The sequence below is a fragment of the Juglans regia genome, chromosome 4 (genome assembly GCF_001411555.2).
Source record: "Juglans regia cultivar Chandler chromosome 4, Walnut 2.0, whole genome shotgun sequence".
NCBI classification, from domain to species: domain Eukaryota; kingdom Viridiplantae; phylum Streptophyta; class Magnoliopsida; order Fagales; family Juglandaceae; genus Juglans; species Juglans regia.
The window spans coordinates 32,256,600-32,282,598 of NC_049904.1; the positions used below are offsets into that span (position 1 = coordinate 32,256,600).

At 36.6% G+C, this 25,999-nt stretch overlaps 5 protein-coding genes across 6 annotated transcripts; 1 reads left to right on the plus strand and 4 right to left on the minus strand.

Moving 5' to 3' along the window:
• Positions 1-400: 400 nt before the first annotated feature.
• LOC108981743 (rhodanese-like domain-containing protein 9, chloroplastic) lies at positions 401-2,527 on the minus strand. The gene is made up of 6 exons (XM_035689893.1): positions 2,446-2,527; positions 1,481-1,731; positions 1,189-1,339; positions 962-1,047; positions 772-876; positions 401-688 (listed from the first exon to the last, which is right to left on the minus strand). The coding sequence occupies exons 1-6, from the start codon at positions 2,484-2,486 to the stop codon at positions 618-620; spliced, it is 705 nt and encodes a 234-aa protein (XP_035545786.1). The 5' UTR covers positions 2,487-2,527; the 3' UTR covers positions 401-617.
• A 1,618-nt stretch (positions 2,528-4,145) lies between these two features.
• On the minus strand, positions 4,146-6,988 carry LOC108981758 (outer envelope pore protein 16-3, chloroplastic/mitochondrial). The gene is made up of 3 exons (XM_018953003.2): positions 6,860-6,988; positions 5,613-5,969; positions 4,146-4,523 (listed from the first exon to the last, which is right to left on the minus strand). Exons 2-3 carry the CDS (start codon positions 5,947-5,949, stop codon positions 4,378-4,380), a joined length of 483 nt encoding a protein of 160 aa, XP_018808548.1. The 5' UTR covers positions 5,950-5,969; positions 6,860-6,988; the 3' UTR covers positions 4,146-4,377.
• A 218-nt stretch (positions 6,989-7,206) lies between these two features.
• LOC108981741 (short integuments 2, mitochondrial) lies at positions 7,207-10,738 on the plus strand. Of its 2 annotated transcripts, none has more exons than XM_018952989.2 (7): positions 7,207-7,684; positions 7,789-7,866; positions 8,184-8,325; positions 8,472-8,542; positions 9,180-9,276; positions 9,667-9,884; positions 10,352-10,512. In XM_018952989.2, exons 1-7 carry the CDS (start codon positions 7,415-7,417, stop codon positions 10,397-10,399), a joined length of 924 nt encoding a protein of 307 aa, XP_018808534.1. In that variant the 5' UTR covers positions 7,207-7,414; the 3' UTR covers positions 10,400-10,512. The 2 variants fall into 2 exon arrangements, with proteins under 2 accessions (XP_018808534.1, XP_018808532.1); XM_018952987.2 differs by having other exon boundaries at positions 7,208-7,684; positions 10,306-10,738.
• A 623-nt stretch (positions 10,739-11,361) lies between these two features.
• Positions 11,362-17,054, minus strand: LOC108981755 (protein STRUBBELIG-RECEPTOR FAMILY 2). The gene is made up of 16 exons (XM_018953000.2): positions 16,961-17,054; positions 16,170-16,302; positions 16,006-16,077; positions 15,848-15,913; positions 15,667-15,738; positions 15,498-15,569; positions 15,328-15,399; positions 15,162-15,227; positions 15,006-15,071; positions 14,580-14,905; positions 13,612-13,886; positions 13,245-13,510; positions 12,835-12,982; positions 12,393-12,532; positions 12,153-12,309; positions 11,362-11,768 (listed from the first exon to the last, which is right to left on the minus strand). The coding sequence occupies exons 1-16, from the start codon at positions 17,052-17,054 to the stop codon at positions 11,589-11,591; spliced, it is 2,205 nt and encodes a 734-aa protein (XP_018808545.2). The 3' UTR covers positions 11,362-11,588.
• Positions 17,055-18,543: 1,489 nt separating this feature from the next.
• LOC108981756 (squamosa promoter-binding-like protein 9) lies at positions 18,544-23,455 on the minus strand. Its single transcript, XM_018953001.2, has 3 exons — positions 22,707-23,455; positions 19,544-19,683; positions 18,544-19,445 (listed from the first exon to the last, which is right to left on the minus strand). The coding sequence occupies exons 1-3, from the start codon at positions 23,087-23,089 to the stop codon at positions 18,823-18,825; spliced, it is 1,146 nt and encodes a 381-aa protein (XP_018808546.1). The 5' UTR covers positions 23,090-23,455; the 3' UTR covers positions 18,544-18,822.
• Between the last annotated feature and the right edge of the window lie 2,544 nt (positions 23,456-25,999).

Below are 25,999 nucleotides of genomic sequence, written 5' to 3' on the forward strand. Positions count from 1 at the left end.
CGAGAAGGGCTCTGTTGCACTGAATGTATGAATCAACGTTCTTGCTGCGCCAAGGAGTCATTGAAAAAAAAAGAAAAATTTTATTCCTTAGCCTCATACACCACATACCATCTTTTTTTATGATTTCTTTAATTTTGTTCTCTTATCAAATGTGTGGTATATGAATTATGAGTAGAATAATTCAATTATTTTAAGAATAATAAAATCAAAAAAATCTTTAAAAAATTAAAGAAAATAAAAAAAAATTATGGTGTGTGGTGTATGGACTTATGAATAGCAATGCTCGAGAAGGGTTCTGATGAAGGGAATGTCGTGGCCAAGAACCTTAATGATCATAAAGGGATCAGCAGGACCATTATGCTACGGATTTATGAGTCTCTGAGTCGTGGCTACATGTATATATGCATAGATTCAAGCGATTTCATTACCCCATTTTAACAAACATGGTTGGTTAGTAGCAGCATATAATGAGTAGGGGCTTGCACTTTTTACATCGAAAGCATAGTAACCACGCATTAAAAATGGCTTTCTACTATCATTATACATATTAACAGACTTTCCTCCCACATTTTAAAACTATTTGAGTGGTACTGCAAAGTTTTAGCTTTTAATGAAGCCTAGCTCACTGGTGCAATTTGGAACAGCTTCTCTGCCTGCTCCGGGAAGAAGGTAATGAATAGATATGCACCTGCACATTTAGATATGAATTTTTTTCAAGAGATGAGGCATATCAGCATGGTAGCCTCATGGGGCTTTTGAAGAAGAACTTACAGACAAGTACAGTTCCTAGTACAGCTGAGATTTTTCCCTGAACTGTAATCAATCCGCCTTTGCCCGCATCCTGTAATTCAGTGGTTCCAACAGAATCAAATGTTCCTGCAAACACAAATCCTTTACTTTCTTTATCTACCCCTTACAGGATTAGCCAGATTCAGTAGAAGTGTTGGAATGAAATTTTAACCTGGTTTCACAGCTTGAAGGCCTGATGTTATGCATGCTATGTTTTGAAAACCAGCTTGTTCTAGCTCTTTTGCAGCAACAGCAGACCTTGACATTGAAAAGGAAACAGAACCCTGTCAAAAGGTTTCTAGATTAGGCAGAACATAACTCAATGTAAAGTAAAAAGAAATAAAATGGGCGTACTCTCAAAGTCCCAAATTAGATTGTATCTAATGTATGGAAACTAACCTCAATCCCTCTTGACAGACTAATAAGAGTTTACTTCCAGGCGAAAATTGGCTCTTAACAGATTGCACAAAATCAGGGTTGAGTTTAGTGAATGGCAGCCCAAAGAACAACCCCGAAAAATTGTTGTGTACTGTCCTCTTTAGGATTGTTCCTGCACCAAAATTACCAGCTAAAGAAAATTATGGAACCCAAAAGACTCTGCAAATCTACAGAGGCATAGAGAAAGAATAAACAGTAAACACTGTATTAACAAGAACAGACACACAGACACACGCATAGGAAGAAAGCTTACCAAAATCATTATCTTGGTTTTCAATAAAAAGAGGCACATGATAACATGATTTTATATGAGCTCTGTCATATTGAGATTTGTCCCGCACATCCAGAATTGTATACTCCTCAACTGATATTAGTTTCTTTGCTTCTTCAGCATTCACATAACTCACTTCTGCTTTAATGTTCAAATTTTTCCGGTGAAGTAGTTTCCCCGGCATGGTCCTTCCAATATGAGTTTCGGATACCAAGCAAGATGTCCGAAAGCTTCTGAAAAACACAACTTTGATCCCTTATTACCGTACTCATAGATCCAAATTGTTATTCCTTGAAAGATTCAAAACTTTCATTTTCTGTTCTTTTCTTTTCTGCTGTTGAATCTAACAACCAAGTGCTGAATTGGTTGGATAATGTGTAATTCATCGAAGTTCAATCATTCTTATCAATTGAAGATTTCAAGACAAGTAGTAACTTAACATCCTGGAAGAGCACATTTACCTTGAAGGAACACGTGTGTAAAGTGATTGAAACCTAGAATTTCCATTCTCGCTAAGCTCTATTCTCATGCCACGATCAATATAATTATATCTAACTCGACTTTGAACATAGGGTTGACATATCTGTATCTAAAAAACCCACAAATTTCTCTGTAGCGATCGGTTGGCATCAGAGAATTCCGAGCTAAAGAAACCAAAATAATTTTTAGATTCTCAATCTCCGCATTGTCGAGAAGTTCATAAGAACGAAGAATTCACGTTAAGTTAGTAAGCCAATAAGCATTCAAACTCTGTTGTTTTTTCATTCCATAAGAGAAGGGAGAAACTCACGTTAATTAACTTGAAATCTAACATCTTATTGCTATCTTCTGGAAATAGAAACTGAAACCAAATAATGGATAATAAAATAGCTAAGCAAAGCCAGAACTTATGAATGTGGGTAGTCGTGCATTTGAGTCAAGTAGGTAAGAAAGTGACCAGATTTTACCTTGTGGAAGACAAGGCCGAAGAAAACCCGATGCCTGCCATTCTGAGCTCTCTCTCTCTCTCTCTCTCTCTCTCTAACTTAACGGACTACAGAGTATAGATAACGGGTGACCCAAGAAATTTAGGAGGACAATGGGTTCATGCCACGTGGCAGAAGAACTGGACCGGATATGTTGCATCCATCTTGGACGCCAATGGAAACAGTGGGAAAAACGGTAGTGGTGACGACCAAAACGGAAGTGAAAATCCGTTTTTGACAGTTTCTGAGATTTGCATTTGCTTTTTTTTTTTTAACTTATCATATGACATCTACAATCTCCACATAAGATACTTATTAAAATAAATCACAGAGTAAAGATATCCACACAACACATTTCATAACATATTTTACAATACATGTTATAAAATAAAAGTATTTTTATAAAATGATGCTAGTTTTATAAGATATTTTACAAAAATACCCATCTTTTTAAAACATTATTATGTAAAATATTGTGAAAAGTTATGTATGTGTATCATTTTCATACATTAATAGGTTTGTCATCTAATATTTGGGCCACGTAATTTCTTCACTTGTCAAAACCAATAATAATAATAATAATAATCTAAAATGTAAACAGGCAAAATCTCCTCTGAGGGGTAGCTTCCATTGCGATTCACCTCTTGCTGGCTTGGGTGGCAGTGGCCCATATTGATCCACCATGAGTAGGGCTGAGTACCAACAATGTCAGAGTCAGAGTGTCCTACCTCCGACTCCGACTCCAATTTGTATAGCGTTCGACTCCGACTTGTTAGAGTGAAATCGAATTTGGACTTTTGTGGCTTCTTTTTAATCCATTTGAACTTTCAATTTGATAATTTTAGGCTCTCATTAATTGAATCTAGCCTTTCAAATTTCAGTTTTTTTAAAAAAATAGTTTTTCAATTTCAATTTTATTACAACATAACAAAATTTGAAAAAATAAATTCGACTCCAATTCGTATAGCCTCCTATCCAACTCCAACTTGTCAGAGCGGAGTTGGATTTGGACTTTTGTGGCTTTTTTCTAGTCCATTTGAATTTTTAATTTGACAATTTTAGACGCTCACTAATCGGATCTAGCCTTTTCAATTTTATTAAAATATAACAAAAATTAAAAAAATAAATCATTGTACAAATTGATGTTATTATACATTAGTATTATATATCATTATAAATTTATATATTTGTATTTATACATAATACATTAATATTAAATGTTATTATATATTAGTTATTATATAATTAGTATTACATATTATTATACATTAGTGTTTATACAATGATACATTAGTGATCATACATTAATTGTTATTATACATTAGTGTTACATGATGGTAATAGTCAATTTATATTACATTTTAAGTATATTATTTTATAATAATTTGTTCATACTAGTATATTATTAAATTTAAGTAACTATATAAGTTATAGTTATACAAAATACATATATAATTAATATATAAAATATGCATATATTCTATTATTACCTCTGACTCTGATTTTGACTTTTTTGGTTAAAAAACTCCATCTCCTACTTTGACTTACTGAAATCAGAGTAAAACTGGAGCGCAGTCATAAGCGAAGTCAAATTTTCAAAATTTTGCTCAGTCCTAACCATGAGGTGCTCATTCCGTCAAAAGGGTAGCTGCCCCTGTGGTGGTTTGTTTTTCTAACAGAACTGCTCTCAAATCAGAATTAACATCTACCTTAACTTCGACAACATCACAAAGCCTATTTATTACATTATTGGTTCAAAATAAAACCTTGGAAAAAAAAAAACAGGGAAAGATATCCGAGGAGAGTATGATCAACATCTCTGAAAACAGACATACAACCAGTTCAGTAAACAGTGATGATTTTCTCCAGTAAGATGCCAATTTCTTCTTTGACAACGGCAGCAATGAAAATTTATCAATCGACAGTGGATCTTTTCTTGGTGGTGTAAGGGTAGTATTCCTTGCCATTGTCAATTCTTGTAGTCTGACCGCCAGCATCAATTAAAGCAGAAGTGACTGCCAATGCTGCTCCAGCAGAAATTGCTGTTTTAATGCTCCTTCCTGTAAAATTACACTACGTTAACCATTATTCTTGACAATAATGGCCGTTGAAGATAACAAGCTGAAATAAAACACTAACTAAAAATTCAATATCCCGATGCAATCGCCTATAAAGGGGAGGTCACCTCCACACCTTACAAGTAGAATGAATAGCCCATCAACCAACTTAATTGATGAAAAATTTTACTCATCATCCTTACACCACACATCTATTTTGATTTTTTATCTTTTGATTTTTTTTCCTTAGCAAGTATGTGGTGCAGGGATGATGAGTAGAATAACTCAATTAGTTTAGTAGGAATAAAATTTAAAAAATAAATAAAAAATAAAACGTGTGGTGTAGGAGGATGTGTAGCAAAACCCATAATTGATATATGATTGACATATATGCATAATGAAGGGAATAAGCATGTTTGAGTTAATGTGACTCAAGTCTGAATTTGATCCCTGTATAGGGCATGTAAACTCAAATCTGCACCAACTATGAGCAGCATAACTTTGCATTGGAGGCAAGAGAAAATTTCTATGCCAGGCACATTGGACAGGCCAATATAACATGATTTGAAATGTTATTTTTCATCATGAAATTTATCATTTGCAATTACACTAGCTGATGTGAATCATATAATGCATTATAATTGACTTTTCACAAGTGGTTGTCGTGTGAAACCACTTAAAATGAACAACATCATGTGTGATAACAAATCCACGATGAAGACTAGCATTGCTTATACAAAATTTTTACATCATCATCATAATATGAAAGAAATTTGAATTGATGTTTGCAACTTGCAACTAGTTTGACAGTCACAATCTTTGCGAAACAAGACATACCACTTAAATGACTCGCGATAACCTCATATCTTAAATTTTGAATTGGAAATGAAAAAGAGAACCCAAGGAAAAATAAATGCAAGTCACATTATCATCATCTAATACAGTAACTGATAAATGAAGATCAAATCAAATGTGGTCACATGTCCTAACTCCAGCTGTCACCAAACCATACCAATTATCACATATTAAAACTCTCCAGCTAATAATGAAACTCAATGCAGGAAAAAAAAACAAATCAATATAAGCACTCACCTTTGAAACCTAGAACAGTTGCGCCAGCCACAAAACCGCCAACAGCTCCATTGACAAAGTCTCTCTTCATCCTGTAATTCTGCACAAGCTGCTCAACACCAATGTAAACTCCCCCAATTGCAGCAAATGTCACCCCATAGTTACCCATCATCTTCAGGGTTCTTATTAGCCCCGGAAGAGCAACGTTTCTCTCAACACGAGGCACATCATACCATGTGGCAGCAATGGTCCCAAAAATAGTCCCGGCAGCAAAACCTGTTGTTGTACCTTTCATTGTCTTCATCAGTGGACTATCCTCTTCCTCCAAATACCTACGTTCTGCAGGGTCAATATCCATGGCTTTCTTCTAACTGCCAACTGGGTAGAAACCAAAGTTTCAAACAAATGAACAATCAGTACTCATACAACATTTATCACCTGGAAAGACAACAGTTGCACTCTAGACCCTAGACCACCAACACGTTTCTCTCCATTTAATCAAAAGTTCCTCTGGCTCCATTTATTAAAAAAAAAAAAAAAAAGTTCCTCTAGCTCCACCTGTTTCAACAGAAAAATATTTTCGCATAAAAAAATAATTTTGTTCTAGTCCCCATTTTCCTTGAGTGCATTTGATCATACGCTTCGTTAATGGCTTCACGTATAAGTAACTCAAGGCATTTGAATTTCACTTTTCTCTGTGTCAACACAACTTTTATGTGGAAAAAAACACGATGTTAGGAAAAATCAATTTCCCAGCAACTCTCACTAAAACAACTGGAACAGAAATGAAACGTGGATAGAAGTTATCTCCTTTCTCAATATTCAACTCTTACTAATCGAGAAGAAGATGGGGGAATAAAGGTGGGAAAACCTTTGAATAACGTTTTGCAAGAACTTTTATGTGAGAAAAAAAAAAACAAAAAAAAACAAAAAGGAAAACGGATACATTTTTCTTATACGAAAAGCAGCGAACAAAAAAGTAAATTGAGGACCCAAACAAACTGCAGTAACGCAAACGACGTAACTGCAACAAAACTAAGCATTCGATCGCGTTATTTGGAACAAAAAAGAAGAAATACGAATTTAGATCGAATCTCCGCTCACTTGAAACACACAAACGAGGATCGGTAATTATTATTCAAATTTAGGATTGGTTAATTCAAACCCTAGATATATACACATGAAATTACATTGGATTTGAAGCGAAGAACCTCTGGATTGTTAGCCGGGATACGATCCAAGAAGTGTAAAGGAAATAGAAGGCTTACCTTTCCGAGTGTCGGACGCAATGCACAATGGGCGAGAGAAAGATATTGTCAGTCGGGCGCACTCGCTTCACATAAAATGCTCCTCCAAGTGCTCAGCTGCAGCCTCGCACCGCATCAGCGAAACCTCATGAATTGTCCATATTACCCTCACAAAAAGAAATGCGATTTTGTTTTTACCTTTACTTTCCTTTTTCACGAAAAGAAGGAAATGCCATTTTATCCTCCCCTCTCTCTCTCTTATAAACCTTTGAAATTATATTAAAGAGAAATGCTTTGCATCAGCATACTATATACAGCACTCTCGACATGCCTCACATAATTATTTATTTATTTTTTTTTCAACCGATCACATTAAGTGTGTTGGGGCTTCTCCAAACAATAGAGTGTGTAGAAGAATTTTTCTATATTAAATATCCGAATAGTTATTACCTAGTTTCGGAATACGGACAAAGAGTGTTCGGGGGAGGTTTAGGGTTTAATCGACCTGAAGTGTATTGCAATTCTCGAAAGTGAGAGTCTCTGTGTAGCTGATATTGCAAGAGAGAGATTCTGAAGATGGGAAAGGTAAAGAGGGTGATAAAAAAGGGGTTGGGGGAAATGGGGTTCAACGCCGGAGGCGGAGCCATAAACTGGTTCCCAGGCCACATGGCGGCAGCCACGCGCGCCATCAGGGAGCGGCTCAAGCTGGCTGACCTGGTCCTCGAGGTCCGCGACGCTCGTATTCCCTTGTCTTCCGCCAACCAGGACCTCCAGCCCCATCTCTCCTCCAAACGCCGCATCCTTGCCCTCAACAAGAGAGACTTGGCCAACCCCAATATCATGCATGTATCTATCTTACTTTTACGTGTTCGTATGCCTATTCTCTTGATTTTTCTGCTATTACAATCTTCTTTGCAAATACAATGGCTGATTGTTTTAAGCGTTCGTAGAAATGGATTCATTACTTCGATTCGTGCAAGCAAGACTGCATTGCCATAAATGCGCATAGCAAGAGTTCTGTTAAGAAGGTTAGTTCGTACGCTGCAATCTGCATAATCGCCCGCTGTCTGTACTTTCTGCAATTTTTTTTCTATGCGAAATATGAGGTGACTGATACTCTGTTTCGTTGCCAAAAGAACTTGGGAAAATAAGTTTTTTCAGTTATTTCTGCACTGGTTTAACTTAAATTACTAGCTTTTCCAAATCTCTATGACATTTGCATTGTATTTCTAGGACGCCAAAATTTATGCTCGGGCAAATTTTGACATCCTTGTACCGTATGCGGTATTGAATATACTACTTCTGTTCATGCTCATGATGTACTTTTATGATACATGAACCAAAGCTTCTTGATCTTGTGGAGCTCAAACTGAAGGAAGTTATTGCAAGGGAGCCCACTCTCCTTGTTATGGTGGTCGGCGTTCCTAATGTTGGGAAGTCTGCTTTAATTAATTCAATCCATCAGATTGCATCATCTCTCTTTCCTAGTAAGACACTACTATGTTTTGCTTCATATCGTGACATGTCATTTTCTCATCATAGGTGTAAATTTGGAAGTCTATTAAATTATTATTGTTTGTGGTCTTAAAGCCCTGTAAATTGAAAAATAACAACTTCTATTTTTCATTCATAGTGCAGGGGAAGATGAAGCGAGCTACAGTGGGCCCATTGCCTGGTGTTACTCAGGATATTGCTGGATATAAGGTCCAGAGATTTTAACATAGTACACTTGGACTATGCTCTTTCTATATATACTTTAGAGTGTCATGGGAATTTCTATGCATAAAGCGAGGCTGAGATTCTGTCTTCACCTATCTTTCATAATGTTTAGTGTTCCATACTTACTGAACCAACATAAGCATGAAGCTGTTGGACTAATTAAACTTAATGATTAGGACTGGATCCCACTCAATTGACTTTGTTGCTCGAAAGATGTTGTTGGTTCATGGGTGTATTGTTTTAATGGCAATTATCACTTGACATTTAGTGACTTATCTTTCTTTCTTGAGCAGACCAACTGCAAAGAATTTATTTTTGTGACTTCTTTATCAATTTATTTATCTATTTTTTACTTCCACATTTTATTCCGGAGTTAGCTATTGTTTGAAGGCATAAGAATAGAGGAAAAACTTCAGGATCACATTTCTATTATAATTTTCAAAAGTTGGCAATAGCTAAATCAGTTCCATAAAGCCTTTATTTGAAGTCGCATTTTGGAATTGAAAGTCAAATTATCAAGAATTTGGATTTTTAAAAAAAAAAAACTTAATTTTTTACCTTCTCCATCTTTTCCTCTACTCTTGTTGATCTATTCTGAGTACTTTTGCTTTAACATCTGCAGATTGCACATCAGCCAAGCATATATGTCCTAGACAGTCCAGGTGTATTGGTTCCAAGCATACCTGACATAGAGACAGGACTAAAGCTAGCTCTTGCAGGTACCATCCTGCATTCTTTTAGCTATTTTGTGATATAATTATATATGAATCTCAAAAACACAGACCTTTTTTCCAATGGTCGATTGTAATTGATTTTAATGGCATGACCATTCATGAATTCCTTGTATCACCAGAACATCACTCCTAGACGTTGCTCTTGTATATGACCCGTGTACTTGGACTTTGCCTATTCTTATGATCAATAGAATTTTATTTACCGATAAAAAAAGCACGGACCTTTTTGTACTTAATTGTCACACACAATGCTCATTCAACTTATCCTTATCCATTTGATTGGAGGTGGTCTAAGTCACATGAAATGACTATCGCAACACTGTTCTCTTCTTATCCTTTTGAGTAAATTTACGAAGTTCTTTCATGTGTATAAAGGGTCTGTGAAAGACTCGGTCGTTGGGGAGGAGCGTATTGCTCAATACTTGTTGGCAGTTCTAAATACCAGAGGAACTCCCCTTCATTGGATCCACCTGAACAACAGGAGACTGGAAGGGATTAAATTTGATTCCGAGGGGAAACATGAGTATAGCCTTAAAGATCTTCGGCCCAAAAGGAGGAAGCCACCAAATAACTCTGATGTGCTTTATATTGAGGTAACTTGGGATCCTCTTGCGTATTCATATTTTATGTATGATAGTCGAGTGTTTTTAATTATTTTATGGTCAACATGTGACTGTTCTCCTAAATGAAAATGCTTTATATTGAGGTAATATGGGATCCTCTTGGGACTCTGTCTTTTTAGAGAAGTGCTACAGCCATAAAAAGATCCCACAAAAATAAATTCACAAACTGACATGGCTTGATGTAGTACTTTAGATCTACTTTACAATAAAAGTAGCTTTATAATCTAACATACCACATCAAGACCCGCTAGTTTGTATGTTTGCTTTTGTGGGATCTCCTTGTGGCTAAAACATTTCTCTTCTTTTTATTGGTACCTTTCAGGATCTTTTTTTTCCTTTTTTGGTTGTTGTCATTTCTCAATTTCCTAGTTATAATTTTGTGCCCTTTCAGGATATTGTAACAGAAGTCCAATGTGCCTTGTATTTAACTCTATCAGAATTCACTGGTAATGTGGAAGATGAGGGTGACTTGGAGGGTCTTATAGAGCAGCAGTTCGAAGCACTACAGAAGGCATTTAAGATACCTCATAAGGCCTCAGAAGCTCGTCTGATGATATCAAAAAAGTTTCTTACTTTATTTAGGGCAGGTAAACTCGGTCCTTTCATTCTTGATGATGTCCCTGATGCCAACTGTGTATCATGAGTTGTCTTCAATTTCCCAAGCGTTCTCTACCTTTTATACATAATGATTAGTTCTCATACTCCTTTCTGTTTCTTTTCTTTTCTTCACTCACAGTACATTTACCGTAGTATCACTTGTATCAATGATGTCTCAAATACTTCAATTGTATTGCAATGATAAGTCAGACAGATTGTTTGGGTTAGTGAGCGATTTACTTTTGTATTTACAAAGCTAAGTTGGAGATAATGCCTGCCTTGTGTTGGTGAGTTACTTATCAAAGAGAGTTCCCCTATACTTTGTTGTGGACTGCTGATATGATTAAGAAAAATTCCATTTGCAAGTCGGCGTGGACACACCTTCCACACTTTGACATGGCATGTTTGGTTTGCAAGAAAAATTTAAAAATATTTGAATGTTGCAAATCAAATCTTACCACATAAAAGGGTCTTGGATGGTGTGTCCTTCACAGTGGCTTGCATGTAAATCTATAGCTATTCCTATTGCCTATTGGGGCACGATACTGCTGTCCTTGTGCATAAATTGGCCTCCAAAAAGAGCTATGGCTGTTCTTATTTGCTGTTCCAGGTATTTTTTAGAAGATATCTTAATCCTCTGCGTCTCTATAAAAACCACTTCAAAGAAAGAAAATTTGTTATAAGCCATATTCCTCGTGTTATACAATTCTCACTTATCCCTTGTCTATCAGTACTTGATTTTTTAACCTTAATATTCTAATATTAATGGGCGTAACTACTAAAAAATTGTGTTTGTTGAAGAAACTAAAAGCAGGTTTGGTATAGAGAAAAAGAATAAGGCCTACTCGAACACATTTCGTTGGCACACTCAGCTTTGCAGGATAACCTAAGAAGGAATCCTCATGCTGCATTACATGATATGAGGGCTGTACATGTGAAATTTACTATGGGAGTTTTTTTTAGTAGGAGCAATCATCAAAAACTACAAAAACCTGCCGAACAACCAAGTTGATTGTGTGGCATTTATGGTAATGGCAATACAGTAAAATTCAGAGATTCTGAACTGGTAATTAGTGGTCAAGGGGATGAGTGGCTCAACTCAGGTGAGCCTATGAAGCGAGTGTTGGTTGAGCGGAAGGACTTTTCCTCCTCTTCATTACCATATGCTGCGCCACCCTTTGCCATGCTGAACTTCTCTAACAGAGATGTTAGTGATTCCACAATCTCAGACATCGGTGGTCGGAACTGCTTCACCGGCTGTTCGAGTCCCATTCACGCACAGACAGACATACAAAAATGATATCACATTCACAGCAATGCCAATCGATATAAGTAGACGTAGGTAGACATTGATTTTAATGTCAGCTTACCAGCAGGCAGCTTCAATTAATATGATTTTTATGGAGTTTTAAAATCCGGCTTAACATAAATACAAAATAAACTCAATATTTTAGTGATGATTCCTGATCTCAGAGTTTCAAAGAGACCCAGTTTGAAATTAAGAAAAAGAAGGAAGAAAATAAACAAAATATACTCTAAATTTCATTCTAGAAAGATGTCGACCAAGACCGTTCAATTCAGTTTGCTTCCGAGTGCACCTTAAAGGTTTAAATACCTAATGCAAAACATAGGAAACAGTACCTGTATGCAGAGGGAGATTATATCGGCAAAACGGGAGAGAGTCTTGGATGATGCGGATCGTTTGATGGCCGGATCAACCATCTCTTCCAAACTCTCGCTGTCATGAAGCCGTGATGAAGCCCATTTCACTAGAGATTGTTCTTCCCTTGGTCTTGAACTATGTTAAAAAAGCAGAGCATGTTATAATTAAGAAACACAACCAGAATGTTAGGAAACAAAGAAACTGATCCTGAACCCTACTTCTCAAATGGTTTCCTTCCCGTTAGTAACTCCAAAAGCAACACTCCAAAGGCATAGATGTCAGTCTTAGTATTATCAATTCCTGGTTCTCCATGTTCGTGTGCAATGTAGCCAGTGTCAAAAAGAGCAATTTCAGAAGCCTGTTTGCATCAATAAACGACGGTAATGGATGAGTCACCATTCATTATCCATCTCTATAAATAGAAGAGTTCCTTTATGACAGGTTTATATGTTTTAGGCTGTGATTGCAATGAAGTATAAGCAGATTACTCTCACAGGACAAGAAAATGTTCTTAAATTTGTCATCCTAGAATATGTTCCCGATTTACTTCTGGGACTTTCGGCTTAAGCATTCTAGCTTGTAAGAACCCATATCCTGTTTAGGAAAATATCAATAATATTAGCAAAATTTCAAAATGAAACGATTCTCATTAGTGCTTACCTTAATTTTAACTCTATTGCTTGTGAGTGGCCTCAAAATGGCTAGCCCACAGTCACAGACACGAGGCATCAGTTCTTCATCAAGTAAGATGTTGGCAGCCTTCAAATTGCTATGAGCAACGGGAGGCGATAATGTGGAGTGCAAATAGCTGAAAACAACATTTGGAAAATAAAAACAATCAACACCCTGGGAAATATATTCTTACATAAGATTATTGAGATCCTGCAAAAGGCCACGGTACAAAAACTGAAAACAGTATGCTTTATCAATTATCCTAACAGGTGTTTGGCATTTTTTTTTTTTTTTTTCACAATTAAAAAACAGGTGTTTGGTATGCAATGATGCAAAGATCCATTCTGCGACCGGAACTAGAAACTACATGCGTCGGGAGAACAATAAAGGAAACTTACTCCAAAGCCCGAGCAACACCAAGGGCAATCCGGAGACGGAGGCCCCATGACAGAGGCTTGTACGCGTCACTGTGCAGAGCATCATCAAGAGACAAGTTTCTGACGTACTCGTACACAAGAAGATGCTGTCCATGTTCTGTACTATAGCCAAGAAGTGTAACAATGTTTGGATGCCTCAAGCGGGAAGCAGTCCAAATAACATCCATGAACTGTTCTTCTTCTCTGAAAGAAAGCGACACCATGTTGATGTTCTTCACAGCCAAAATCTGGGGGGGAAAAAAAGAGGACAAAATATCTCGTGACTTGCATTAAGTTCGAACGTTATTGTAAGAGGCAAAAACATATTGATAGTATATGCAGGCTGTACTTGGCCATCAGGAAACTCGGCTCTGTAAACTGAACCAAGAGATCCTTCTCCAAGAAGATTCTCTTCACTGAAGCTGTTTGTAGCTGATTGAAGCTCTGCTACAGTGTAAAGTTTTGTTCTTGCTGGGAGTCTGCCTTTCATAGAGGCAGTTCTTCTCGATTTTCTCTCAGTTCTGGTATGATAAACAGGAGGTATCTGCCTCGGACCATGAGCTGGTGGAGAGCTCAAATCCAAGATTTGTGGGCTCTCTCCTCGTGCAGTAGAAGACCCGTCAACTGTTAAAAAAAAAAAAAAAAAAGCACCAAGTAATCCTAAGAAGCTCTCCGATAAAAGAAATTGAGAAATTTTATTTATCATTTTTTTAACTGTCAAGTGTCAACCTTTCATCATTTCTTAACATGTTATTAATGTGCAGTTTGGATGGTGATTTGAGATAAAAATTAAAAATTAAATTAATTTTTTTAATATTATTTTATATAAAAATTTAAAAAAATTATAATAATAAGATAAAATGAATCACTTCTTAGATTTAAACGGAGCTTATGATTGAAAAACTATTTGATATCTTTCACTCGTTTAATATTACATCAAGATATAATAAAATGATACCAATTAAAAAGATAAATAGAATTTCCTCATTTTCCAAGGAATTAAGGGGGAAGAATATACTTCTACAATAAAATTAAAATTCAATATTACGAAAAGGATCATATACATATCATTTTACTTAATGGTTAAAGAAGTGATTATAAGTAAAATTGTATAATTTTTAATTTTTTTTAATGATTAAAGATGTTAAAAAAATACTTTAAAAGAAAATTTAAAAAAAATAAAAGTGTCAAATACACTATAGAGTAGTAAATGAATAGTAGGAGGTAGTAAATCTAACATGATCCGTTTATTAATACACAAGTCTTCGCAACTTTGATCTGTATAAATTATTGTAAATAATAAGATGCTTAGCTTACCTCTAGCTGTAGTCACTGGAAGAGATTGCAATGAGCTATTTCCGCTTTCCAACCTCTTAAGCTTCTGTGCACAGGATCGGTTGCGGATCACAATGACAAGTGCCACGCACGTTGCCATCAGAGTTCCTCCACCAAGCATAAAAGCAATTCCTCCACGGCTTATCGGTTTCTTTTTGTGTCCACTTTCTTTGGGAGAGCGATAGTTCTCAATGGCACTTGAGTGAGTTGTGGGAGGGGCACTAATGTTTTGCATTATGGGCACAGTTTCCAAAGGGAAATCCCACGGCAGGGTGTTATCCCCTACATGGAACCTGTTGCCCCAAATCCTAACAAGAGTTAAAAGAAGAGATTTAATGAATGAATAAATTTGTTCTACTTAATGAAGGCAAATGGAAGGTGAAGACAATTGAACTTTTGATCATCTACCATAAATTTGGTATTGAGCGAAAATGCTTTGGGATAATGCCACTAAAAGAATTGTCTTGGATGTTCCTGACAACAGAGATGAGTGAGCCGGCAATTAAAGAGATCAAACAGTACCAGATACAAAATGCAGCAAAAATCAGATATTGAGAAACCTACAGATCAGTTAGTGGAAGCTCAGCCAGGTAGGTCACTGATCCAGTGAAGTAGTTGTTCTGCAAGAACCTGTACACAGACGACATATGAAAGAATGAAACCAACATGTCAAAATAATTGCAGGCAATGAAGCCTTAACCAAGTTGGGATGTAAAAAGTACAAACTCACAGTCTAGTAAGATTTGTCAAAGATCCAAACGAACTCGGTAGATCTCCAGTGAAATTATTGTGTGATAGGTCCCTATAAAAAAAAGAGAGAGCATCATTTTCAAGTGCTTAAAAAGCACCTTACTTTCTCTGACTTCAAACGCCAAGAAAAAAGGGTTGAAGAATACATACAACACTCTGAGATTCTGTAAGCCATTAAACACATTTCCAATTGGTCCAGATAAGAAATTGCGGCTTAGATTTCTACAAGGTAAAGAATTAAAGGGTTGTGACCGGATAATCATAAAACATAGATAACTCAGATAAGCCAGTAAATAGGCTCAGGGGATAAGCAACTTACAGATACCGGAGATTTTTCAAGGTTGGTAAAGAGTTGGGAATATTTTGGCGCAAATAGTTGTGCGCCATATTTCTGCATTCATGAAAAGGTAAAAGAAAAACCAAAAACATAAATGAATAGCATAATTATAAAATAGATTATAAGCATACAATAATCCCAATGTACAAAAGTAGCATCTTACATATGAGTGGCATCGGGGGGTAACTCGTATGGAATTTCACCCTCAATTTTATTGGAGCTAACATCCCTAAAGAACAAAACAGGATAAAGGATTTAACTAAACAGTACAACTTGGAGAACTGTTTTTAGAGCTGAAAACAACAAAGCATAATCATTTACAGGTGCTTCAAGTTATATAGATTGTGGAGCTGGCCTCCAATATGCCCAGTGAGGTTTAGTCCTTGAATTTTACTGCAGGGGTTAAGATACAAGTTAGGTTTTAAGCAAAGTATATTACTTACAAATATAGGTTATTAGATGGTAAACAGAGCTATGTGCATTACAGGTATATAATAGATGACTCAAAACATGACACTCCAGTCCATGATTCCACGCAAGGATCCCCACCATCCAGTTTCCATCCCGTCAGCTCGGGTGGTTGGTTCAGGGACCTGTACAGATCTTGAAGAGCAGTGACTGCACAGGTTAAAGAAACAAAGTTACTGAGATGACCAAGCACACAAATGGTTATCATGAACTCTGTTTATTCGTTCCTATTAAGTCAGTTATACTTTGAACTCAAAAGTTGATGCACAAATTCAGACTTGCAGAAATACCGATCCCCAAAAAAAGAGGCAATTAAATCCTCATGAGTCATGACTGGCGTCCATCACATATCATTTGGATCCCACTGTAGAAGTTGAAGGCACATCTCTAGATGATTGATCTCCGAGCTCAATAGCGCCGGATTAATGCCTGGAAGTAACTTCCGACGGTCCAATATGGAGAAAGTAACTAAAGCGCCAAAATTTAGGCCACAAAAAATTATGAGCACCGAAAAGGAACCTTTTATAGCGTTTTCTTTTCATCGGTTGCTGGTAAAGAATGCGAAAAACCGAATCTTGGGATTTTGCTTCAAACAGAGAATAAAAACCGTAATTCTGGGCTTTCCTTTATATTTATTCCATGGTTCCGTCAGTGAAAATTATATAAAACGTAACAATCTTTTTTGTTTAATTATCCTTTATTTTCTCACCAATCAAATAGAGGTTTCAGAACATTATTATATAAAAGGACTCCATGGTACGCAATAAAATCAAGAAGAAAGAGAAAGAGTAGGATATAGTAGAGTTACCGTCGACTGGATTGGTAAATGCCCAAGCCTGTGAAGCCAGCATTGCAAAGAACACTTTTAGGACTAGATACAAACAAACACATTGCTTGGCCATTTTTCGCGATAATCAGAAAATCAGTCGGGCAATCTCTGTGATTTCCTGGAAATATATAGACCGTTATCAGAGAAAAGTACATTCAACGGATAAATACTCATGTCACAGAAGAAAAGTGCGAAACAAAATCCGACTGTTTTGGTTCCCGATAAAATGGGAACAACGAAAAGGAGAAAAAATTTTGAATTTTCTGTTGAAGAAACTCGTATAGTCGGCTTAAGTTTTTTCTTTTTCTTGAAGTTCAATCAAAAGAAAAAGGAGATACAAACCAGAATATCTCTTATTCTGCTCTGCTTTCTCAGAGTCCGAAAAGGAGCAGAGTACTGCTCGAGAACCAGTCAGTACACACTGATTAAACACGATCAAGAACGAGTTTTCAAGCCAAGATTTAAAGATAAAACGTCATAGAAAGATTCAAGACCCGAGGTTATCATCAATCTTTAGGAACAATGGGAAAGTAGAAAATCACCAAGAAAATCTGGAAGGATAATAATAGCGTCGACTTCGATGTATTTGGAAAGAAAACTGATAAGAAATTAAAAAAGTGTTCACAAGAAAGAATTAGGGCTCGGATGTACTTCTGAGGAAGCTATTCTCTGAGTTTCAGAGAGAGAGGGAGAGTGTATGTGTACCGAAGAGAGGGGTTTGGAATGTTTGATAATGGAGGTTTACACAGGAGAAAGAAAGAGTGATACTACTGGAACGATGGCGGTGATATTTATTTAATTGAGCTGGCGTCCACGTCGGAAAGTTCAGTTAGTCGTTAATGTGTATGGCGGTAATCCCATGCTTCAGAGCCCATTTCGGAGATCATGTGACGTCATTACGTGTTTGACGACCATAGGTATTTTCTTTTCCTTTTTTAAATGTAACCTGGGCCCCAGTTTATTGGGCCGCCATGACTTCTATCGCCTAGACTTCTAATGTAGTAAGTATTCGATAATAAAAACCAAATAAATAAATAATAATAATAATAATAATAGTAAGAGAAATTTTATTTGTAATTTCTAAATAGAGATCGTATATACAGATCATTTATTAAATAAAAAAAATATCATTTTAGGAATGATATTTTTATAATTTTAAAAATAAAATTACTTAAATTTGCATTGCAGTCTCAAATAAAAATTGTACCTTACATTGCTCTAATAGTAATAATAATAATAATATGCAATGTCGATCCTCTCTTCAATAGAAATAGTAATGTCTTGCGCAAGGCATGCATAGCATAACACTCAACCCTCCAAGGTCTTGATTCGAACCCCTACCCAACTCAAAAAAAAAATTAGTAATGTCTTTTGATATCTCTAACTCCGCCCCAAAGTCGAAATCAAAACACAATAATAGTTCAATTTTTACGGCTCGTCCTACGATCAAGATCGTCGGGAGACGGCTCGTTCTATGTTCGTGCCCTGAGGTTAATATAGAAGACGAAGAGTAATATCACTCTCTAACAAATAAATAATAGCATTAGCAAAGAAAGCATTACTGAGGCTGTTAAGTGGGCATCAGATCCCTTCACAGTGCAATGAGCTTGAGACTGATTCCACCATCAAAACCATTCACTCAACATCAACAGATGTTTCCAAACAAATATTAGCAAAATACGAAATAAGTAGCGGAAGGTGAACACTTAGCAATATCAGTTTTAACAGTTTTAAACACAAAACAAGAGTAACTTAGGGTTTATCCCAACAAAAGAGCTAGTGACCACCTGCCAAACATTCAAGTTATTCAGTCGATAAGGTGTTCGTGAGAAGCAGGACAGTCAAAGTGACCAGTGCAATTGCTGAGGGGAGGAGCTATAAGCCCCGGAGTGCCCAAGTTCCACCACGTATTGCCTCCTACTCTGCTGAGAGGACTCAAGCTCACCAGAAAACTGACTGTTGAAAGGCTGAGAAATTTGACTTAAACCCAGATCAGGGGGCATCTCGTCTGAACTGCTACCAACCTCATTGCCCTTCACGCCCCACGAGCAGCTTGGAAACTGATTGACAACTGCACCATGAGGAGCTGTTGGCTGAGCCACAGGTGCCCTTTCAGCGTTCATCAAATCCTTCATTATAGGACCTGATTCTTGGCTTCTGGAGCCCCACGTTTGATTTGACAGAAGAGAGAGAGCACAGCTTGAGTCAGTGACTCCTGTGAAGCATTCTCCTGGAGGAATTCCAGGACCGGGATAACCCATGCCAGTTACTGAACCTTGCAGGTAAAGGTCAGATGTAGGGTTTTCAGTGTTGCTTTGCCATGGATGTGGAAGAAACTTTCCCGTTGAAGTGGTAGTTTGATTTCCAGATACCTGCTCCGATCTTGTAGTCGGCCATGCATCCCGCCCAGTAAACTTTGGATATGCAGAAAAGTCCATCAGAAAACCTCCTCTGCTGTTGTTGCCTGTCATTTCAGGAATCAAACAATTGAACTTTAACTTTTAAGCTGGGTAAGTATAACATGCATATTTGTCAAAAATTCTACTGATGATGTCTCCTAACCAAAGAAAGATGAAGAGAGTCGCCCATAGCGTGAGGACAATAATGATCCAGGTGGTGGCTTCCTCCTCCGTTCATTATGACCGGCAAGACGCCTACGACAACTTCGTTTTCCTTGGTCAAATTCAGGAAGTAGATGAAATCTGGCACAGATTAATAGTGGCTATTAGTTTGGATAAATAAGGCATAACCGTCTATTACTCAGTGGAATGGTTTCCCTCTAGCATAAATTTGATACAGAAAGAATTTGAGGCATAGAAACATAGAAAACAACAACAATAACATTTAATAAATTAATAAAGAATATTGGCATATTGCTTGCCAGCATGGTGCGGCATACTCTTCATTGCCCTGGGAAGAGGAACTAGAAAAGTTTCTAGTATCCACACTTGGCATCGGTTCAATGCACATGGCTGTGCAGAGACAGTTGGTTTTGTGGAGTGTGGTTCATACTTTTGGCAGCTCGATTCGATGACCCAACCCGACAAGGATTCTCTCTCTCTCTCTCTCTCTCTCTCTCTCTCTCTCTCTCTGTGGAGTCTCAAGCCGAAGCAAACAAGCACAAGCCAGACCAAGCCAGACAAAAAGTTCGCTCGAGCAAAGCTCAAGCAAAGAGTTCGCTCGAGCGAATAACCCAATAATTGTGAAATTAGGATTTCTACCGTACAACCCTATATATGTTTATTATGAACAGTGTGGCAAGGTTCTGAGCATTGTATTTTGCCCCAAAGTGTATTTTGTCATTCCTTAAAATAATAAAATCCCCTGCAGCTCCGTGGACTTAGGTATGTTGCCGAAACACGTAAATCTTTGTGTCGTGTGATTTGATTTCTTATTCTGTTTTGCTTTTTCTGTCATCGTTTTTCACAACAGAGACAAGCTCTCAAACGTTAAGTGACTATTTGAGCAAGGAGCTCCGACTCAGTTCTGGCAGAAATCCCGGATATGATCAGGTGAAGAGGTCAGAAATTCCAGTTATAGGAGGCACCCCAAAAAGAATATAAAAACATTAAACTTAACATGAAGAGAGGCTGTCTATCATATCATGACAAAATTAATCAGGCATGTCTACAATTCATCCTTCGATTAATCGGGGCATCGTATCGGCAACATATATTCATCGTACAAGTTTCAAGGAGTCCTAAAGTTGGGGAGGGGGTTGTAAACAGGTCTGTGATTCATTACTCTCCAGATGTGCACCCAACCCAATGCTACCAGCTACAATGGGTCAGCACAAAGTCAATCAAATACATGCCTCAGTCTGACATATGATTCCGTTCAATACATGAAGAGGCAAAAGTTGGAATACATCCCAAAGAACGTGATTTCAAAGATAGAGCATATTTATGTGAATGTCGAAGTTTCTCAGATGACTCAGGTCAATTTCCATTCCAGTTTAAGTCAACTCAGATATACACTTATTCACTACAGCAAACAAAAAGAAAAGGAAAAAAGAAACTGAAGAACGTTATCAGCTTCACATGACTTACCATTGGCACTTTACATTGCCAGGCCCTACAATTCAAATAATCATGCTCACATCCAAAACCATGAATCATGATCGTTCATGGTCCTACATTCCAAAGTTCTGTGTTCAGAAAGTTAGCTATCTCAATTTGCATTTGCAGACTACCTATAAAAACAATTGCATTTACAGAATTAACACATTCGAACACACCCCCCCAATTGCAATTACATTTAGTGCCCTCACAAGTCAGAATTTTGGGGGGTGGGATGAGACATAAAATTCTCATCTCATCTCATCATTACACATTTTTCAAATCCTCATACAAAATATAATAAACAATTCAACTTTTTCAAATCACAATTCAAATTTTTCAAATCCCAACACAATAATAATATTAAAACATAATATTTTAAACTTTCAAACAAAACACAAAATTCTCATCTCACCTCCCAAACCTGCCATTTGAATGAAATACACTTCAGGAGGATTGTTCGAGATATAATATCCAAATCATATGGTCTATATCCATCCAACCACGAGGAAACATGGACAATCCCTGACTGGAACACATCCACTACTTGGCTCCCAGCTAAACGCTATAAAATTCCTAGCTATTGGCTCTTGTTGAACCCAGGTATAAAATTTGCTTCTCGAAGCTAGACATTTTGATGGGGTAAAGAATGTTAATCGTACATTATATGGTGCCAGCACTTTTTTTTGCAAGTATAAGAAATTTATTGATACGAAAATGGGCATAGCCCACGCACATAGGAAGTATACAAGAGAATAACTAGAATGGTGCCAGCATGAATTAAGCTTGTAATGAGCTTTTGCACGCTTCAAAGTATAGTTGAATTCCTAAGGTGGGCTATCTTAGCGTGTCTCTGTGTGAAGAAAACAGGAAGTTATACAAGAATTTATGGACAAGGTATTGCCATAGCCTACTTGTAAGGATATGGAGAAAAGGGGCCTAAAATTGGCAGCAATACCATAAGAACTCATGCTCCAAAACACATTTACAACATAAATTTTCATCATAGCAACAAAAATAACCTCAAACGGAGAATATCCAAAATAACAGGATAAAAATAGACTTCTATCGACGCAAATACCCAAAGCCAAGCCCAAAGCTTGAAACAAGAGAAAACAAAAGACCTAAACAAAGCCCAATATCCCGCAGCATCAATAACATTCAGAGACACGAACAACTCCCCACTGGCACCCCACCACCACACAAACAAACCATGAAGCAATCACACCGTATATATCCAATCACAAAACAACAATTAACCAAACCCAATAACAATTGCCCACATCAACCACCAGGTTAATAAAAAGACACTTAATCTGGATAACCAATTAAGCCGAGAAATCCAAAAACTCCATCCAACTGAGAAACTGCAGAACAGAACAAACGACTTTCCAGGCACAAAAGAACACGACACAAAACTTACCGACGGCGACAATAGTTGAAGCAACAAAAAAAAAATTTTGACAATATTCTTTAAAATTAAAACACATCTTATTTACGAATAAACAATCTATATATGCAAGAAACATAACACCGGACCAAACAATATACGATCAAACCAAACTCCAGAACCACAGGAAGCAAAACCCACCAAAGATTTTAAGGTAAAAAATAAAAACTTGGAATCAAATAAAAATGTTGCAAATGAAAAGGAAAAGTAACCAGACCTGCTGCACTGCTGGCAAAACCTCTGCTCGATGCCAGCAACTATGACCTTAGGTGACTTCGAATGCATGCTACAGACTTTGTGCCTGGAATAGTAAGCCTTAGCATCACTCAGATCTACCTTACACCCTTCAACCTGACACCGAGGTGTCTGACCCCCCTGCAGCACACCACCACCACCACTCCTCACCTTCTTCGGCGGGGTGGACCCGGACGACGAGGAGCCGGTCCCACCACCCTGTTTGGTCGGAGCCCCGGTACCCGCATCCTCAAAGTAGATTTTCTGCCCGAATTTCAAGCCGTTGAGTGACTCGGAGGATGAGATAGGTGGAGAAGCAGAAGAAGAACCTCCCGACTCGGCCAGAGAGCCCGAACCCATTTCCATGCGTACCCTCTAGAGCCCATCCATTGCAACTTTTGAGGCCCACAACGCACGCACTGTTTCTAACTTAATAGGCTTGTTGCTGCAGTCGAGTATTCAGAGCGAGAGGGGATGAGAGATATTTTGTTCAGATATGAAGTGAGCGAGTGAAGAGGATGGTAATGGTGGAGAAGCCTAGAAAAGCAGAGCAGGGACCTGACGCCGGGCCATGCCAACTGAGGGTGAATGTACGAGAGAGGAGAGAAAGAAAGAGAGACTACTAAGATGTACTTTGGGTTTGAGGAGCTTTCACGAAGCTGCTTTTAGTTTTAGCCTTTTATCCTGTAACGATAACTCATGCTGTGTCGTTTTTAGATAACTTTTCCCATCTCTCTCTCTTCCCTTCTCTATCCTCTTTTCTCTGCGGCAATGGCTGTGATATGGGTGCCCATAAGCATGATGTATGGGGGCACTTCAATTATATTTCAAGTGAAAAGTCTAATAAGCCCCTATTTCTTGCTTTGTGCCTTGCAAATGTGGGTATTTATGGATGATTTATAGTGGTCAAAGTGTCCACCAATATTTACACCAAAAGTAAATGATGCTAATAAAAGTTGGGTTCCAGTGTTACCTTTACGTCATTACTTGCACTAGACTACCTAGTGTGTAATGAAAAAAGAAGACAAGTAACGATGAAGTACTAGTTAGTTTATTCAGCTTAACTTAATTACGGATAAGTCAGTCCAAAGTTGAGTCTTGAATATTCTTATAAGTGGTACAAGTCATCTATAAAATTAAATTTATAAATTAATATAATTTTATGTGATATATTATCTAAATTTATTTTATAATAAAAATAATTTTATAATTTAATATATCACAACAAACAATGTCTATTTATAAATTTATTTTTATATAATCTTTTTTACTAAAACATTTTGCTGATTATTATACATCTCCAAAAGATTCATCGAAATTAATAACTTTGAATATACTTATTAGTCGTTTTTGAATATGCTTGTGGGTCATCTTCGTACCATGATCCCGTGTAAATGTTATTTATATTTATATATACATAATTAATTTGAGTTATCAAACTCTACCTTCAAATGTTCTGAGTTCTTTCATTTATAGCACAGATATTTTATGATCTATTACAGTTATAGAATAGTCATAATAGATATTTTTTTGTTAAAAAATAATAGTTATAGTCGTAAGTACGTAAGCGTCGTATAATTATTTAAAAAATAAAAATAAATAAGATATATATATAAAATAATAATAATTTTTTAACAATAAATTTAATTTTTTAAAAAAATAACTATATAATACTTATATATTTTACAATTACATATAACATTCCTCACCATAAATTCAAATAAATACAAACAACAAGAATGTGATTTTGAATTGGAAGGATGGTGTGTATTTCTTTGACCCATGAATGTTGAAAAAAGTATTTATTTATTAGAGGGCATACAATTTTTATTAGAGCCCCAATATCTAGCCCGGCTAAACTAGACCTAAGATTTGTTTTTTTTAATTATTATTTATGACTACTTTTGGTAGAATGACGAGACTCCAACCACCACCTAGGCTTTATTTGTTTTTCAAAAACATCTCAAAAACATCTCATCTCATCTCATCTCATCATTACAACTTTTCTAAATCTCCACACAAAATAAAATAAACAATTCAACTTTTTTAAATCCCAAAATAATAATAATATTAAAAAATATATTTTAATAATATTTTATTCAACTTTTTAACTTTAATCTCAACTCATCTCATCTCATCTCTGAAAACAAACAGCCCTAAATCAAACCAAAAAGTCCCATCTATTTAGGACCCTCCTCATTGAAATGCAGGGCACGTACAACGTTGTCAACCTTCTTCTTATTTAGCAACCAACAAACTTGTACTACTAATTGAACATCCAGTTATGGGGATCAAAACGTCCGTACGCTATAAATTGAGATGTTGGTCGGTAGGGCTGTACATAAACCAACGGCAATGACCGGTCGCATCAGGAACCGATGGAGAACCGGTCGGCATGCAGTGAAAATTTCAAAAAATTAACGTTCAGTGGTTTGATCTTGATTTGAAGCTGGACCGGACTGCTGAACCGACCGATATAATAAAATCTTTTTTTTTAATATACCCTTATCGAAACGATACCGTTCCACTTAAACTTAAGTGAAACGGCATCATTTTAATTAATAAGTATTACAATAGATATTGGAAACGACGCCGTTCCACTTAAGTTTAAGTGGAACGGCGTCGTTTCGATAAGGGTCTTATTCTTCCCCAACTCTCATATATATATATATATATATATATATATATCTCCTATGCATCTCTCCCTCTCTCATTCTCTTTCATTATTCTCTTAGTAGAATTGTCAAAAAATCGATACCGATTGAGAACCGCCTCAATTGGTGTCCTTATCGCCATCGACCAATTACAGTTGGTGCCTCTCCCATTTTTTCAGACGTCGGTCGGCGTTAATTTTATCCAAAAATCGCGCCGACAACGTCGATTTTCACCCCTATTGGTTGGAGTATCATTCCCCCTCCCCCAACGTAGGCTCTCTGTCTTTTGGATCAAGAAATCGACAGATTGATATTCAAATGTATCATCTGAGACCAATGCCTAAAGCCCCTAATTTCTTTAATTTCAGTAAAAAAATTTAACTTTTCCACCAAAAGTCCTCACCATCCCGTTCCTTATTTAAGAGAAAAGTTTTGAGATATAATCAGTGACTCTTTAAATATGAAAGCCGCTATTCATTTCTAAATTGTTTTTTATAAATATTTTATTATAATAAATAAAATAAATTATTCTATCAATCATTTACACTTTCTCTTATACTTATATTTTTTATAATTTTAAATAATAATTTAAATAATTAGGAAAATATAAAATTAAAACAAA